The sequence below is a fragment of the Sinocyclocheilus anshuiensis genome, unplaced genomic scaffold, assembly GCF_001515605.1.
Source record: "Sinocyclocheilus anshuiensis isolate Anshui unplaced genomic scaffold, SAMN03320099.WGS_v1.1 scaffold603, whole genome shotgun sequence".
Taxonomy (NCBI): domain Eukaryota; kingdom Metazoa; phylum Chordata; class Actinopteri; order Cypriniformes; family Cyprinidae; genus Sinocyclocheilus; species Sinocyclocheilus anshuiensis.
The window spans coordinates 293,345-312,058 of NW_015551055.1; the positions used below are offsets into that span (position 1 = coordinate 293,345).

The window sequence follows — 18,714 nt, forward strand, 5'->3', positions numbered from 1 at the left end:
GTATAGTTTTGTAATCGATCTATGAGTATATCATGATCTAGAGTATCAAACGCAGCACTATGATCAAGTAAAACTAGCAATGAGCTTGGTCTGACGCAAGAAGCAAGTCATTTGTAATTTTAACAAGTGCAGTTTCTGTGCTATGGTGGGGCCTGAAACCTGACTGAAATTCTTCATAGAGATCATTTTTTTGCAGGAAGGAGCACAATTGAGCAGACACAACTTTTTCTAAAATTTTAGACATAAAAGGAAGATTTGAGATGGGTCTGTAATTTGCCAGTTCACTAGGATCTAGTTGTGGTTTCTTAATAAGAGGCTTAATAACCGCCAGCTTGAATGGTTTTGGGACGTGACCTAAAGACAACGACGAGTTAATAATATTGAGAAGCGGTTCTTCTGTTACAGGTAACAACTCTTTCAGTAATTTAGTGGGTACAGGATCTAACAGGCATGTTGTTGGTTTAGATGCAGTGATAAGTTTATTTAGCTCTTCCTGTCCTATAGTTGTAAAGCACTGCAGTTTATCTTTTGGTGCGATGAATGAAGCTGAAGTATTATACGCTGTAGAATCTACATTTGCTATTGTATTTCTGATCTTATCTATTTTATCAGTGAAGAAAGTCATTACTATTAAACTGTGAGCTTTCATTTATTTTTATGTTTAGGAATTGTAGTCCATAAACTCATAAGGCTATCCTTTTTAATAATTTAAGTTTTTCATCTAATATTTATATTTTATTTTATTTCGGCTTTATTTAAATTAATGAAAACCATTTTTAATAGCTTCAAAGCTGGTTTAGAATTGTAGTCTAAACAAGGTATGGCAACTCAAAGAAACTAAAATATTTAGATTTGTTGTCATTTTTAACCACTACTTAATTCCCATACTATTTGTTATTTCATAATTTGGATGATTTCAATGTGGAAAATAGTAATAATAAGGAATCTGTGTGTGTGTGTACCTACTTAACCATATTTTGACGACAAATTTGTACCCAAAAGTGGGCAAAACCTGAGAAAATCGCCAAAAAGCTCCATTTTTTTTAATTGTAAAAATGCAGAAAGTTTTCTGTGAGGGGTAGGGTTGGTTTTGGTTAAAAAGTGTATAACTATCTGTATATAAAAACAATAGATATCTATGTAATGTCCCCATTTAGATAGCTAAGTAAACGTGTGTGTGTGTGTGTGTGTGTGTGTGTGTGTGTGTGTGTGTGTGTGTGTGTTTGTGGGTAAGTACTAGGGACTTTTAGGAAAAAAGAATTTGACAGCATGCCATCCCGGAATTGCATTTCAAATATGATGTTGCTGGACATTTGCTTTACCTTTTCTTTAGAGGTGAATTATAGGCCCGTTCTTTATCTAACAGGTAGCCCAGGACATGGCTTTGAGCACAGGAGACACACTCTTCACTCTGGAGATGCTGGAGGCAGCTGGAGATGTGTTCTTCAACAGTTCACACGACAGGGAGAAAGCCATCTGCTTTTACAGGGTAGGTCATGCACACATTAATCACGATCATAATGCTTCAGTTTGTTTGTCAGTGTGCTAAGAATGTTTGTATCTGTGTGTTCATAAGGACCGAGCCCTTCCCATTGCCGTAAAGACGAGCAGTGTGCGCTCTCAGCTTAGGCTCTGTAATAAGCTTTCAGAGCTTCTGCTGCAGCTGGGACAGTGTTCAGAGGCCATTGAGTATGCTCGAACTGCATTAGACATTAGCTCGAGTCTGGGTAGGTTAACACGTGCACACATTCAAGTACTCTACAGTTTTGTATGTTTAATTGGTACAATATAATGTGTACATTCATAACAGTCTGGCAACATTTTCCCCTTAAACCCTGTTATGTAGAGCTGTGGCTTTTGTTGTGACTTTTCTAAATCCAAGTTATTCATTGTATTATACTGATTTATGATCCTTCACAGATTGTGGCTTTCTGCCAAATATTTAATCTGTTTTGAGAATAAAGCACACGTGGTAAACTCATGTTCATGACAGTACACAACCAAAAACAGTCTTCCCCTTCATCTGTGTATTTTCTCACAGCTGATGATTTAAATGAGCGGGTGGCATTCCATCGCCTCGCCACATTGTACCATTGTCTGGGTCAGTTTGAAATGGCAGAGCACCACTTTCTGAAAGCCCTGTCCCTGTGCCCCTCACCCCTGCAGTATGATGAGGAAGCCCTGTACTATGTCCGGGTTTACAAAACACTTGGAGACATCGTCTTCTATGATGTAAAGGTAAGCCAGTGGACGTCTGCCATTGGTTTAGCCAATGTCACGCTAGTCGTGATGATAAAACAAGCAGAAAGCAATCATGTGAGACTGCAATAGAATGGGAAATCAGTGTATGAATAGCTTACTTATAGTTGTCTCTACAAATTAAGTTGGGAGAAGTGAAAGTCAAAATTAAACTCCAGATTCTAAATTGACCAGAAGATGGCAGTCTAAATACATACTCTGTAAATTATAATTTATTCACACCTCAAAATAAAAGATTATTTATATTCAGAATGAAAATATATTTATATTTAATTATATAGAGCACATGCTATATCTAGGCATGTGATCATCTAAGGAAAAAAAGAAGGAAAACTTGTTTTTCCTTGTTCAATATGACTATATAATAGTATTAAAAATACGTATTATTATTCAAAATATTCTTGTTTTATTATTGTTTATATATACTAGGGACTTGTAGGAAAAAAGAATTTGACAGCATGCCATCCCGGAATTGCATTTCAAATATGATGTTGCTGGACATTTGCTTTACCTTTTCTTTAGAGGTGAATTATAGGCCCGTTCTTTATCTAACAGGTAGCCCAGGACATGGCTTTGAGCACAGGAGACACACTCTTCACTCTGGAGATGCTGGAGGCAGCTGGAGATGTGTTCTTCAACAGTTCACACGACAGGGAGAAAGCCATCTGCTTTTACAGGGTAGGTCATGCACACATTAATCACGATCATAATGCTTCAGTTTGTTTGTCAGTGTGCTAAGAATGTTTGTATCTGTGTGTTCATAAGGACCGAGCCCTTCCCATTGCCGTAAAGACGAGCAGTGTGCGCTCTCAGCTTAGGCTCTGTAATAAGCTTTCAGAGCTTCTGCTGCAGCTGGGACAGTGTTCAGAGGCCATTGAGTATGCTCAAACTGCATTAGACATTAGCATGAGTCTGGGTAGGTTAACGTGCACAAACTCAAGCACACTCTGTTACTCTACTGTTCAAAAATTTGGGCTCAGTAAGATTTTGTATTTATTTTATATATTAAGGATGTATTAAAATGATCAAAAATGACATTTAATGTTTTCTTTTTCAAATAAATGCTGTTTTGAACTTGATATTTATCAAAGATGATTTCTAAAGGATCATGTGACACTGAAGACTCACGTAATGGCTGCTGAAAAATTCAGCTTTGTCATCAGAGGAATAAATTGCATTGTAAAATATATTCAGTTGGAAAACAGTTATTTCAAACTAGTTATTTCACAGTATTACTGTTTTTACTATAGTTTTGATCAAATAAATGCAGCCTTGGTGAGCATAAGGCACTTTTTTTCAAAAACTTTGAAAAATGTCACCATCAGCAAACTTTTGAATGATAGTGTATGTTTGTTTTTAAGGCATCACTAATCTGTACAGTATAATATGTGACCCTGGAGCACAAAACCAGTCTTAAGTTGCTGGGGTATCCCAATTATTCATTGTATTATACTGATTTATAAGCCTTCACAGATTGTGGCTTCCTTTCAAATATTTGGTCTGTTTTGAGAATAAAGCACACATGGTAAACTCATGTTCATGACATTACACAGTTAAAAACCTTTAAAGACAGATAACAGTCTTTCCCTTTATCTGTGTATTTTCTTACAGCTGACCATTTAAATGAGCGGGTGGCATTCCATAGACTCGCTACATTGTACCATTGTCTGGGTCAGTTTGAAATGGCAGAGCACCACTTTCTGAAAGCCCTGTCCCTGTGCCCCTCACCCCTGCAGTACGACGAGGAAGCCCTGTACTATGTCCGGGTTTACAAAACACTTGGAGACATCATCTTCTATGATGTAAAGGTAAGCCAGTGGATGTGTTGCAGTTCTTAATTAACCAGAAGATGGCAGTCTACATACTCAGTAAATGATCATTTATTCACACCTCATTCACATCACTCAAAGTACAGAACAGAAGCTTACTCATGTTCAGAATGAAAATATATTTATATTTAATTATATAAAGCACACGCTCTATCTAGGCATGTGATCAGCTAATGACAAAAAATAACAAAAACCTGTTTTTTTCTCGTTCAATATGAATATAATTATTATTATTATTGTTATTATTAAAATAATTTAAATTACATTTCTATTCAATAATAAATATTCATATATATATTCACATTCATTATTCAAGGATGTCTTAACTTTGCTTTCAAATGTTAAATTATAGAGCTTTTATTTTGGTGGAAAACTTGGAAAAGTTTATCTTTTGTTGACAGCAGGTAAATGATTCTCATTACAAAGTTGAGAAGATGGTTGTCATATTTTGCATTTTAAATGCAAGTAACAAGCGAAGCAACCTAAATTCACAGCATATATGGAGTTCATGTGGAGCAGCATTCAGCTGCTCTGAGACTCTGAAAACACTAGATCATGAGCTGCTCACATATAAATGAACACAGTGCAGCGCTTCACTTATTCAGCAGCCAGTTATCGGCCAACTGCATGTCAAGTATCACCGTTTTATATATATACTCACCATTGCTTGTGTTTTACTAACATTTGGCGTTTGGTGAGTTTTAATTTTGGACTCTGGCTAAGATGCTTAGGGTGTTTCCATACACAGCTGCTAGATGCAGTGCAGAAGCTATGGTATCCATTAGGGGTATGGTATTGACGATAATCGTGTGATTTTAAAAAATGAAATATTATCGTTTTAATTAGGGGTGTCGTAATATACCGGTATTTCCGATAACCATGATATTTCAAAATGAAAAGCACACAGCGCTAAACTCAATAGTGACTAATACTTTAATCTCTTAATGGAACAATAGGACTAATGTTTTAATCTCTTAATAACTATAGCAACTAATATTTGAATGTCTTAATAGAAGAATAGGACTAATATGTTAATCTCTTAAAAACAATAACGACTAATATTTTAATCTCTTAATAAAAAAAATGCGACTAATTTTAATCTCTCAATAGAACAATATGACTAATATTTGAATCTCCTAATAACAATAGCGACTAATATTTTAATCTCTTAATCGAACAACAGGACTGATATTGTAAATCTTCTCTTCCTCTGTATCCCAGGACCCATTTGATGCTGCTGGCTATTATCACCTGGCCTTGGCTGCTGCTATGGATCTGGGCAACAAGAGGTCTCAGCTAGAGCTGTGTACTCGGTTGGCCACCATCTATCACAACTTTCTCATGGACCGTGAACTCTCGCTGTTCTTCTACCAGCGAGCGAGAGTTTTCGCTAATGATCTCCATATTCGTCGTATCAACCTGGCACCAGACTACAGCTTCAGGACCACAGCCCATTACAAAAGCACAATAACTGGGGCAACAAGATAGAACTGGACTTGAATGGGATATGAAACTTCCACTGCCTTCTTTTGATTTGACTTGTGTGTGAATTTCCCATGCTTGCTTTTTATTTGCTGGATGTTATGTGTATTATTGAGTTACGGAATGTCTGACTCATGAGACATGTTGATTGGTCCAACAAGTGTTTACTGGAGTGTAAGCAATACAATGTTAAGGCACTGTCCACTTGTTGTAAATAACCAATAGACAGATAACATTTTCCCTCTTTATTTCTATTTTTTAGAAAATAATTTTCTAAAATTGATTTTTTTTTTTTTTATCTAAAAATCTGTAGAATTTGTCTAGTTTTCCATTCTGTAAAATCCTGTTACCTTTGGTTGACATGCAAGTGATGTCAGTGAGCACATTTTTACCTCCACAAGGGCTGTTCTGTTTGTACTTAAGTGCAGAGAATAACAGGAGTTTTAAATAAACTTGTTCATGCCTGGTGAAATTCATGACTTGGTCCAAACCCTCCCAGTTCAGTGAAAACAAATCCACCACAAATGTATGTGCTACAAAGAGACTTACTGTATGTTCCCCTGGTCACCAATAAAAAGTGGATTTAATAATTAATTGTTTACAATATAACTTATTAAGGTACTTTAAAACAATACAAACCTTGAGTACTACTGAGCCCTTGTCAAGATCCTACAATCACAGTTCTGCTCTTTTGTTTTTCATCCTAAAAATAGATCTGTTGGTATCCAAGCAGTTTATTATAACTCAGTTCAGATCAAATAGGGGATCAAGTGCACTGGAGTAAGCTGAAATTATGATGTTTGAATTTGAAATGATGTTCGAATACTGAATGTAACTAAATGTAATATTTTCGGACACTTAACTGCATGTTAATTACAATTAAATTAAAGGCACAATATGTACGATTTTTTTTATTAAAATATCCAAAAACCACTAGAACAATATTTTGCTGACTTGTGTGCTTACATTTTCCCAAATGTTTCGAAGAATGTTTAAATCCAGAGAAATAAGCAATTTTAACTAGTGACACGGACCGTGTCCATAGTGTCATTGTGTCGCCTGCCAATGACGTAATAACCCCTCGATTTCCAATTTTGTTTTGTAGAAAACATGGAAACACCAAAGATGCTTTAATATGTTGTGCGTTTTATTAGACCAGTGACGACCACACAGCGTAGCATTATAACAGAACTTTCAAATGTATCTAGTATGATAAAACAACGCTGCTTTTTTCCCATATACGTACGACCGGAAGGAGCGGAAGCGGTTGACTGTGGCATAATAAAAGCTCCGCTGCTTTCGAGCCGTGTGTCACGCTCATTCAGCTGCCTCGTTTCGCTTCAACAGCTTTCAGCCTCACCCTGCTTCATTCTACTACGTTAACAAATCATTGGCTCATCCATGAACATGATTTCTGCCATCGGCTGTGGGGATGAAGACCACAACTCCCATGATTCCACACTCAGTCACAGCGTCATCAAACTACTTTGTTTATTTTGAATAGGCGCCCTCCAGCGGCGAAAATTACACATTGTGCCTTTAAAATGTATTATCGTTTAAATTTATATTAAACACAATTAGGTGAACTTAAGTTCAAGTGTTTTTGACCCACTTAAGTACATGTTTCTAATTTCATAATTATTTCTGTTGTCATAATGGAATATGGTTATGTATACTGCAGAATCTACTGACAAGTTTATGGTAAACTAAAATATACTCAAATGTAATTTCAATTGAAATTCTATTCTATATTTGTATGTCATGTATTTAAATATAGTTGCGTTTGCACATTTGTAATTAAGTTGCAAACTAGTGCATATAGCTATAACTTTAAAAACAGTTTTTATGAGCCGAGTCAAGGTAGAACAAATCTGAAATTAAGACACATGAAATTACAATGAACGTCTTTATTAATGAAACGTAAGTTAAGGCGAAAAAGCCGCGTAAAGCAGCCGAATATGATTTTTGAACCGGTTCTCTGAAACGAAATATTCGAAAGAACCGATTCGCGGAAATGAGTCGAACTTCCCAAGCGTTTTGAGGTAAACGAAATTCCCCGCCTCCTCTGGAGAGAAGAGAAAAGCAGACTTCACTCGAGGATGTTGAGATGGTCTGCACATGAAACTCCACCATACATCGAGAGGCTTTACATAGGCTACATTGTTTTAATAAGTTGCACGAGAAATCATCGGCATTTGCACGCATCAATAGATCAGATTGGCTTAGATAAGCAATATTCCTCCTGGGACAACCTTTTCACACTGGTCTTTCGACGGAGCCTGCAGGAACGCACACATTTCATCTGAAAGACGCTTTTGCATTGGAAATCTCATGCGTAATGGTGATCTCCAGAGGACACTGACTATCCAAGAACTGTCTGAGAATTCGTTTTCATTTTAAACCAAAAAAATGCAGGTCATTCTGTTTGTCTCGGTCGTTTTTCTTTGCATCAAAAATGCTTTCGCGGATACTAAACTCAAGTGTCCGGAGCGCTGTGATGTGAGTAAGTGTCCGAGCCCGAGCTGCCCGAGCGGGTATGTGCCGGACCGCTGTAACTGCTGTCTGGTGTGCGCGCAGGGAGAGGGCGAGCCGTGCGGCCGCAAGGACGATCTTCCCTGCGGGGACGGGCTGGAATGCAAGCACCCGTCTGGAAAAAGACTGTCCAAAGGCATGTGTCAGTGCAGGTACAGCAGTAAAGTGTGCGGCAGTGACGGGAACACGTACGGTAACATCTGCCAGCTGAAGGCCGTGAGCAGGAAAGCGCCGCAGCAGGGTCTGCCCGCGGTCACCAACCTGCACAAAGGACCCTGTAAAAGCAATCAAGGTAAGTGATTTGTGTATAGCAAGAGGAAGGCATGCTGCAGTAATGAATATATATCAAAAATTATTTATGTATCAATTTATGCTGAAATTGTAATAATTAAATAGGTCTAAACAGTATCTAGGCCTACTATAATTAAATAACTGTGCTATAAAATCATAATTATTAATTAAATGAATACAGGCCTGCTTTAATCTGTGCAGGAATATTTATTTGTTTGTTTGTGAGTTATTTATAGTGGTGTAGCAAAAGTTATCACCAGTACAGTAATAGTAAGACCTAATAATGGAAGTGTGGTGGTGGAAGGATGGGATGTTTGTAAGGGAAAGATGACATTAGATTAAAATCTCTTCATCAGCTTCTAGAATGTCAAATACTGTTTTCATCATTTAGTAAATACAAGCCTACACCATTCACACGCACACACACAAACCTTAGCAATTTAAATGGGGACATACCATATGTTTCTGGGTCATTTCACAAAAGGTGCTGTCCCACATTAACACAGTGTGTGAACACTATGTAGTGTCATGCCCTTGAGCACAGTTCAGCTAGTTCTGAACTGATCTGAAAATTTCAACCCTGTTACCACAGCCATGTTACTTTTATATAGTCTATTATTATTTCTTTTTAGATGGCACAATGCAATGTATTACCATTGAAGGATATTCTTTGTTTGATTTATAAAATTCAGAAGAAATATATTTGTAAAAATCCGGTTTTATAAATTAAAAAAAAAAATGAATACAATTTTTAAAATCATTTTTATATTTTTTTTATATAAAGCTAATTATACTTACTACAGAATAGTCTCACCCTGAATTTTTAAAATGGGAAAAATATTATTTACTTACATTTAATTTTCTTAAATTTTATCTGTGAAACATTTTTACCTTTCAGGGCATACTGAGGTATTGTCAAGTTCAAATAAAGTCACATTTATTTATGTAGCGCACTTTATAAAATCCAGATTGTTTCAAAGAAACATCACAGTATAAAGCAGGAAAATAACAGTGTTAATGATGCAAAGTTCATCAAACAATTTCAGTTCAGCTGTAAAGCAACTCTGCACAAGAATTTGTTTGATGAACTATGTGTCATTATTCAGTTCGAGTCGATTCATTGTTGATTCAAGTACATCCAATAACAGTGTCAATGTTGCAAAATTCATCAATTATAAAACATATTAAATTCAGTTATAAATGTGACCCTGGACCACAAAACCAGTCTTTAAGTGTCAATTTTTCGAAATTGAGATTTGTACATCATCTGAAAGCTGAACAAATAAGCTTTCCATTGATGTATGGTTTGTTAGGAAAGGACAATATTTGGCAGAGATACAACTATTTGAAAATCTGGAATCTGAGGGTGCAAAAAAATCTAAATATTGAGAAAGCGCCTTTAAAGCTGTCCAAATGAAGTTCTTAGCAATGCATATTACTAATCAAAAATTAAGTTTTGATATATTTATGGTAGGAAATTTACAAAATATCTTAATGGAACATGATCTTTACTTAATATCCTAATGATTTTTGGCATAAAAGAAATATCAATAATTTTGACCCATACAATTTATTTTTGGCTATTGCTACAAATATACCCCAGCGACTTAAGACTGGTTCTGTGCTCCAGGGTCACAAATCACCTCTACAGATGACAATAGTGTCATTATTCAGTTCAGACCAGTTCAGTGTTCATTCAAATAAGTTCAATAGCTATGTTAGTGTTGCAAAGTTCATCAGTTATGAATAGGCAGATCTACAAAACACAATAGTTTTATTATCTAGCTTAGTTGAGTTCAGGTTTTATTTTCACCTAATAGACACACAAAAAGACAAGCACACATACTGTGAGTCCACGGTGTTTCATGTGTCATATTGCATTCAGAAGATAACACCCTTGGGCTCCTCTAGCGACCATCACATATCATAACTCCACTGATAACCAGATGAACCATCATGAGTATTTTGAAAAATGGAACTGTGACCTCAAACTTAACGTGCAAATGGCAGCTGCAGAGAAGTTTGGAAAATAGGGCTGCTTTGTTCTCTGCAGACCGAGTATGATTTCCTGTGGGGTTCTCAGTGGAGGTTGCCATTTTGCTCTGATTTTGGACAAGACCTTATTACCAACACCCTATCCTTTATCATTTTTAAAGGAAATCTCAAACTGCTTCCAGATCGGCAGTAAAAAGTTCTTTCAGTGGTGACAGGAAGAGGGAGTAAACTATGGTGACCGAGAAGTGCAAAACAAATCACAATTCTGAAAACAAAATAACAAATTACAAACGCAAATGCAAATCTAAAAAACAAAATAGCAATTCAGAAAAAACAACGACAAATCTGAAAACAAAATACCAAGTCAGAAAACACAACGACAAATCTGAAAACAAAATACCAAGTCAGAAAACACAACGACAAATCCGAAAACAAAATGTCAGAAAACACAACGACAAATCCGAAAACAAAATACCAAGTCAGAAAACACAACGACAAATCCGAAAACAAAATGTCAGAAAACACAACGACAAATCCGAAAACAAAATACCAAGTCAGAAAACACAACGACAAATCCAAAAGTCAGAAAACACAACGACAAATCTGAAAACAAAATACCAAGTCAGAAAACACAATGACAAATCCAAGTATAGGTCTCTGCGGACCAAAAAGGGGGCGTTTCTCAAATGTTCAATGTCATTTTCATCGTTCAATGTCAAATTATAATGCCTGAATACTGCCTGATAAAGTAGCATTTATGAGAGCTGCGCAGCTTTTGTGTACAGCTGTTACGAGGGAAACCGTTCCAAAAGCGCCTCCTACTGGCAGAGAATCAATTTGCATGTTCAATAAGGCCGTTTTCTACTTTTGAACTGTGTCTTAATGCTGTTGGATATAACTCAATTCGTTTAATTTTCCCAATGAAAAGACTGTTCAACTCTTAATATTTTGTATTTATATTCTCCCCTATAAATTCTCTCTGCCCCACATAAACAATCCTAATTTAACACCTTAACATGTTTTTTTGCATCCCCATTTGCTCAAATAGCAAAAGAAAAAATCACAATAGTATTTTCACGACTTATAAAAAGAAGAAAAAAATGAGAGAGATACTGATAACGGCAGTCAGAAGAGAGAACTGTCAAATTTACGTCACTCGCAGACGCTGTAGAAACACCCTCGCAATAGCATTAACTAGTTTTTTGTATTCTGATTCAAAGGTAATATAATACAGAGTACAGTGTTGTAAATGTATGCATATTTTTTTATTCAGCAAGGACATATTAAAATGATTTAATATGACAGCAAATACATTTTTAATTTTACAAAAGATTTCTATTTCAAATAAATGCTGTTCTTGTAAACTCTCTTCATTAAGGAATCCTGAAAAAAATGGATCACAGTTTCCAAAAAAAAAAAATAAATAAATTAACCAGCACAACTGTTTTTAGCACTGATAAAAATCAGAAATGTTTCTTGAGAACCAAATCAGCATATTAGAATGATTTCTGAAGGATCTCGAGACACTGAAGACTGAAATAATGGCTGCTGAAAATTCAGCTTTGGCATCACAGAAATCATTTGCATTTAAAAAAATAAAATAAAACTATTAAACACTTATTTTAAATTGCAATAATAATATATCATAATATTACGTTTTTTTATTGTATGCTTGATCAAATAAATGCAGCCTTTTGAGCATAAGAGTAAAAAATTAAAATAAAGTCTCCAAACTTTTAACAATTTTAGGTAATTTTCCATTATTGTTTCTGTATTTAACACATTTCTGGGGCTTGCATTCTAACCTCTATATAGACTGCAGCCTATCTCTAAATTACGGCCTAGACAAAACTGTACTAAACAAACTGTACTAAACTAGTACTAAACTAAAGGGTCTTGATTCTTTAATGACTTCAAATTTTAAGTTAGTAGGACAATCAGGGTGTGCACACAAAGGAATGATGGCTGTGCCAACACGGTCACAGGAAACAGCAGTCAAGGGGAAAACCACCCTGATGTTTGCAGAAAATAACATGGCCTAATTACTAGGACTGTACACACTGAACACACTTTCATCATTCTCTTTCATACACATACTGCATACCCAGCACAAGTCAAGCATGCGCAAGGATAAAAGCCACCTAGTGATTTTAGACCCAATTATAGAGGAACATTTCCTGTGTGTGAAAAGACTTTCTCCAACTATCATCATTGCATACCATCTGAATCTGAAGGAAAGTATTTAAACACTGCATGCCAAAAAAGACTATTTGGGTTTATAAAAAGACAGTAGCAATTACAGAAGAAAACATGGTGCTGGTTTTGATTTGATTTTATAGAGTGGAATTATTAACATGAGTAATTATTTTTGCTAGTATAGGTCCCACACACCCCAGCAGCCCAAGGAACAAATTCAACTTCATTGCTGACGTGGTGGAGAAGATCGCCCCTGCTGTGGTACACATTGAGCTGTTCCTAAAGTAAGCCCAAACACTTGCAAACACCTTCATGGTGTGGCAGCCGTCTGTACGGGGCTTTAAAACTGTGGGGAAGTGAGAAAGGTGCTTGGCAAACACAGCTGTGTGAGGGTCACTGCTTGTCTGTAAATTAGCTGAACACATGCACAACTGCTTTCGCCAAGGCTGTTCGTTTGTGAATGATGTCAGAGAGTGTGGCATGGAGAAACTGGGTAAACAATTGTTTTATATAGGCTTGCTTATATCTTTATAGAAACATAGGCTATACATTTGTGGTGAATTAATGTTTTGAAATACAATAAACCCTTCTGAAAAAAAGTGTGCTTAATCGCATTGAACATGCACTAGTAGAGTACTTCAAATCTAAAAAACAAACAAACCATATTTTAAAAAACTGCACTTGCAGATAATGTAATATTAAGGGAATAAAAGGCTACTTACAGTATGTGTACTTAAAAAGAGAACACTTCCATGATTGTTTCTTAACACACTTACTGTCATATCAGAATGACAATTAAAAGTTTTACTTTAAAGTACATTTTAAACAATTGTTTTAATAAGCTTTTGTCATGTTTTAAAGAAGTGCACTTACTTTGATGTGTTCACATTCTAAATCACATGTAAAGTACTTGATTACACATGAAGTGTACTATTTTAATATTACATTTAAAGTTAATACATTTTAAATGTTCTTAATTGCAACTTCTTTATTACAAATACACTAAGGTATATTTACATTGCAAGAGTAACTTTAACCATTTTTCAAATACAATAGAAGTAATTATGAAATTATAAAGAAAGATGTACTTAAGTCCTACTTTAAAAAAGTGCTCTTAAGCTCAGTTAATTGCATTTCATATAAAGTTAAACTATAATACATTTTAATTGAATTGCAGTTAATAATGCAGTTAACGGTCTGAAAACTTTATATTCCATTTGCACTTGCAAAGTATATTCTAAAGTATATTATTTCCAAGTATTCTTTTTGAAAGTATGCTTAAGTGTGCTTCTTTTTCACAAGGGAATAAGTTATACCAAAAAAATGATCTTTTGAATCACTCTAAATGTTCAATGCAAATGTTTGAAACTAAATAATGGGAACTTTATATTTTGGCTTTTGCCCACTAGCCACCCCCTCTTTGGCCGGACGGTTCCGCTATCAAGTGGTTCAGGTTTTGTAATGTCAGAGACTGGGCTGATCGTGACTAATGCTCATGTGGTGTCCAGCACCACACCTGTTTCGGGTCATCAGCGACTCAAAGTACAGATGCGTGATGGGGATGTGTATGAGGCCACTATCAAAGACATTGACAAGAAATCTGACATTGCCACTATCAAAATCAACTCGCAGGTAAGACTACACCTGTTTTTATTGCACTGTAAGACCTGACTTTATAATACAGAAGTCAAAATGTGTTTTCTTAAATACTTCCTACAACCCCTTTGCAGAAAAAGTTGCCCATTTTATTGCTGGGTCACTCGGCAGACCTGCGCCCGGGTGAGTTTGTGGTTGCTATCGGCAGCCCGTTTGCCCTGCAGAACACCGTGACGACAGGAATAGTCAGCACTGCACAGAGAGATGGGAAAGAACTGGGTCTCCGTGACTCAGACATGGACTACATCCAGACTGACGCCATCATCAACGTAAGACACAGAATAACACATGTTATGAGTCTCACTGGCTGTTGCATAAGAAATCAAGACAAGCTCTGAACTTCATTTCTGAAGTAATGCTTATGGATTGAACATAACTGTTTAGTTATTGAACAAAAATATAAATTGTAAAGAACAACTTTAAAACAAAAAAGTCAAAACCTATTTTGTTAATGGTTATGTAGCTTCCTTATTGATCATCAGACTTTATGATAGCATTACTAGAGTTTTTACATATTTGCTGCCTTTTTTTTTTTTTTAGTTTTCATTTGCAATTCTGTCAGTTGGTTTTCATCAGTTTTGAACAGGGCTGGACTGGGGCAAAAAAAAAATCATCCCTGCATTTTTTTGGTCCAGGCGGCCCACCACTACAATCTAAAATCGGTTCAGTCGGACAACACCCATATATATATACACTGTCGTTCATAATACACACACATTGTGTGTGTTTAGCAGTGTGTACCTACTGTGCACACCTGTTTAAGTCCAGTCCAGTCAGACATCACCCAGTACTCCCTGATCCTCCACTCTCTCCTTCACTTCTATAACCAGGCTTGAGATGATTAATCGAGGTATTTAACTGACAAAGGCTTGCTAAAATCTGTACAATTTAAACAATACCATACTGGTAATGAGTAGAGTTGTTTTTTCAACATTTAATGCATGGAGCTGTTCTAATTTATTTGATAACCTATTAAATATTCAGTTTATACAGGATCATATCAAATCCAAATATCCAAATATTGATAATGAATGTATCTTAATGTTTACAATGCAACATTGATTAATGTGTTATAATAATCCATCAAAGTTGTGACTGTTTGAGGAAACTAACCAGTAGGCTACCTAAAAAAACAACACCAAACAGCTTCTGTTGCATTGACTGAGTAATTACTTTGGTGTAATTTAATTAACAGTCATCATCTTTATGGCACACACACATTAGGACAGGTTACCTCCCTTTTTACTCCCTGCGAGTCACTGTTACTCCTAACTGATTCAGCTACCCTTATCCCCTCATCCTGCCTGTCCCTTTGAGCCTCGTCATCGACAACAGAACAAGCTTGTACTTCCTGGCTCACCTGCTCTTTTACTTGATTATGCTGCTGCAGAAACTTGCAGAGGCTACTGCAGTGCATCTGCCTCCAAATTTTTAAGCTTCTTATCCTGGAGATTTTCAGCACCACTTTGCGCTTTGGTCTGTTCATTTTGAGAGATAGAGAAGAAGTGGGGAGGGGTGAAGCGATATTTATACACTGTAGGCGGAGCAGGATACTTCATTGCTCTGTCAATGGCGCATTGTGATAGATTGTGATGCTAGATTACCAATCCATCCCTGGATTTGAATTGATGTTTTTCTTCAATGCTTAAAAATGTATGTTCAGTACTTTTGGTACAAATCTAATCCCATTTAGATAAGGTATGTAAAAGTGTTTAAGCTCCAATAATTAACATTTATTATTATTTCACATGCAATTCTGACGGAGGGTTCCTGTTAAGTTTTAGAGTGGACGCTGTTTGTTTGAAGTCTGAGATTTTTATTTCATTTTAAGTTTTGGATTTTTATTTTTGTTCAATGCTTCAACACTTATGTTCAGTACTTTTGGCATAAATCTAATCCTATATTGATAACATGTGTAAAATAGTTTGAGCACCAATAATTAACTTTTTTTTTTCTTTTCTCAGTATGGGAACTCAGGTGGACCACTCGTTAATTTGGTAATTATTTCATACTGTGACGTGTGTCAATTTTCTCTGACATTAGACTTAATGGAATAATTCAATTTGAAAAATGTATTCTCCCTCATGTATTTACAAATCTGCATGAAACACAAAAGGTTAATTTTGAGTCATTTGAATATTAAATGTCTGTCTGCTGCTCGAAAATTCACCTTTTGTTTCATAAAAGAAGGAAAGACATACAGGTTTGGAACATGGGTACAATACAATGACAAATGACAGTATTTTAATTTTTAGGTCTCCTTTTAATACTCAGACATACTGATACTGTATTTAATATTTCTTCATAATGTGTCTTCTATAAGGATGGAGAGGTGATAGGAATCAACACCCTGAAGGTAGCTGCAGGAATCTCCTTTGCCATTCCTTCAGACAGGATTACTCGCTTCTTAAATGATTCATTGGGAAAGCAAAACAAAGGTACACAGGGCAGTTTATGTACTGTACAAGGGAATTTGTAGAGGAGATCAGAGTATGAATCATCTAATATTAAAAGTATGTTTTATTTTTTGAGAGTCATTCTTGCACGATTAAATGTAACACATTTACATATTGTTTCAGAGACAAGAGCAGTGAAGAAGCGTTTCATTGGAATCCGAATGCTCACCATCACAGAAGCGTGAGTGTACTTCACTACAGACACTTATACACAACACATGTAAATGAACACCGCTGTGCTGTTTAGTCATTGTGTGCATGTGAGGCATTCTGTCTGTCTCCTCTAGACTGGTGGAAGAGCTGAGGCAGCAGAATCCTGATTTCCCTGATGTCAGCAGCGGGATCTACGTCCATGAGGTGGTTCCTCACTCTCCTGCTCAGAAGTAAGCATAAGTCAAACCAGATGCACTTTGGTCTTTCAGTTGTTGCTGTGCTTCGGAACTCCAAGCCAAGTAGTTTATCTCTGTCTGCGCTCAGTGGATAACAAAAAAAAAAAACTACAAAGAGAAATGACAGATGTGTATAATAATAAATACAAGGTTTATGTAATAAATCTGTTTAGAACTGGGCGATATGGCAAAAAATTTAATCTTGATCTTTTTTTCAAAACGTTTGTTCGATTCAAGATAACGATTTCGATTTATTACCATTTAACTAGGCAACTTAAAAATGCAATTACAACATGATTCAAGTAACATTCTCTTTGTTAAATATCGTTTCAGAAAAGGTACACGAAATTTGAAGGCAAAGATTTTTTAAACATATCCTACATGTTCAGAAATAATATAAAATAAGAAAATTGCTAAATATGTCTTAGCCAAAATCTAGAGATTCACTCGCATCTTTCGCAGCGTTTCATGTTAAAAGTTCAACTCGCATCTCTTAACCTTGCATTTTTTTCCACTGCCTGCGTCTCATGTTTTTCAATGCAATAACACATTCTATGTGAACAGCCACTTAGTGATATGTTTTACGTTACAGAGCCTGGTTAATCAGGTGCATCGTCATGTGGTCGGATGAGTTTTTTTTTTCTCTTAGCTGTTATCATTGGCATATTATCAATGTCTAATTGTAACATTTTACTCAAAACTGCGATTCCTCAAATTTTTTTAAATAAAATTGTGGCAAAACATTACATTCAAATTCAATAATAGAATTTAAAAAATGGCCCAACCCTATAGAAGTAAGGGCATAGGACAATGTAGGTTTTCTTACTACATATTCTAATATGAAGACTTAAAGGGATAGTTCACCCAAAAATGACAATTCTGTCATTAATTACTGACCCTCATGTCGTTCCAAACCTGTAAGACCTCTGTTAATCTTCGGAACACAAATTAAGATATTTTTGATGGAATCTTGACAGCTCTCTGACCCTCCCATAGACAGCAAGGGTACTACCACGATCAACGTCCAGAAACATAGCAAGGAGATCGGTAAAATAATCCATGTGACATCAGTGGTTCAACCGTAATATTACGAAGCTATGAGAATACTTTTTGTTCGCAAAAGAAAAATAAAATTACGACTTTATTCAACAATTCGTCTCCTCCGCGTCACCCTCTAGCGCCATTTTGGAGAGCATCCACTGAACGCAAACAGCGTATGCTGTTCTGTGTCAGCTGCGCCACGTGGATACGTTTTCTACGTTGTTTGTGCTTTGATTTGAACAAAAACAGCGTATCCGTGTGGCGTGGCTGACATAGAAAAACATACGCTGTTTGCGTTCAGTGGATATTCTCCAAAATGGCACCAGGGTGACGCGGAGGAGACGAATTGTTGAATAAAGTCATTTTTTTTTTTTTCTTTTGCGAACAAAAAGTATTCTCATAGCTTCGTAATATTACGGTTGAACTCCTGATGTCACATGGATTATTTTACCGATCTCCTTGCTACATTTCTGGACGTTGATCGTGGTAATTACATTGCTGTCTATGGGAGGGTTAGAGAGCTCTCAGAATTCATCAAAAATATCTTAATTTGTGTTCCGAAGATGAACGGAGGTCTTACGGATTTGG

The 18,714-nt window shown here is 36.0% G+C and overlaps 1 protein-coding gene and 1 pseudogene across 1 annotated transcript in view; both read left to right on the forward strand.

The window, feature by feature from the left end:
- LOC107661957 (SH3 domain and tetratricopeptide repeat-containing protein 1-like) overlaps positions 1–5,856 on the forward strand; it is an 18,446-nt pseudogene extending 12,590 nt beyond the window's left edge.
- A 1,797-nt stretch (positions 5,857–7,653) lies between these two features.
- Positions 7,654–18,714, forward strand: part of LOC107661977 (serine protease HTRA3-like) — a 12,839-nt gene continuing 1,778 nt past the window's right edge. The window contains exons 1-8 of the mRNA XM_016451803.1: positions 7,654–8,394; positions 12,769–12,868; positions 13,994–14,216; positions 14,315–14,509; positions 16,205–16,237; positions 16,564–16,678; positions 16,820–16,877; positions 16,984–17,079. Of these exons, the coding sequence (XP_016307289.1) occupies positions 7,980–8,394; positions 12,769–12,868; positions 13,994–14,216; positions 14,315–14,509; positions 16,205–16,237; positions 16,564–16,678; positions 16,820–16,877; positions 16,984–17,079 (1,235 nt within the window). The 5' untranslated portion in view covers positions 7,654–7,979. The remainder of the gene's footprint in view (positions 8,395–12,768; positions 12,869–13,993; positions 14,217–14,314; positions 14,510–16,204; positions 16,238–16,563; positions 16,679–16,819; positions 16,878–16,983; positions 17,080–18,714) is intronic.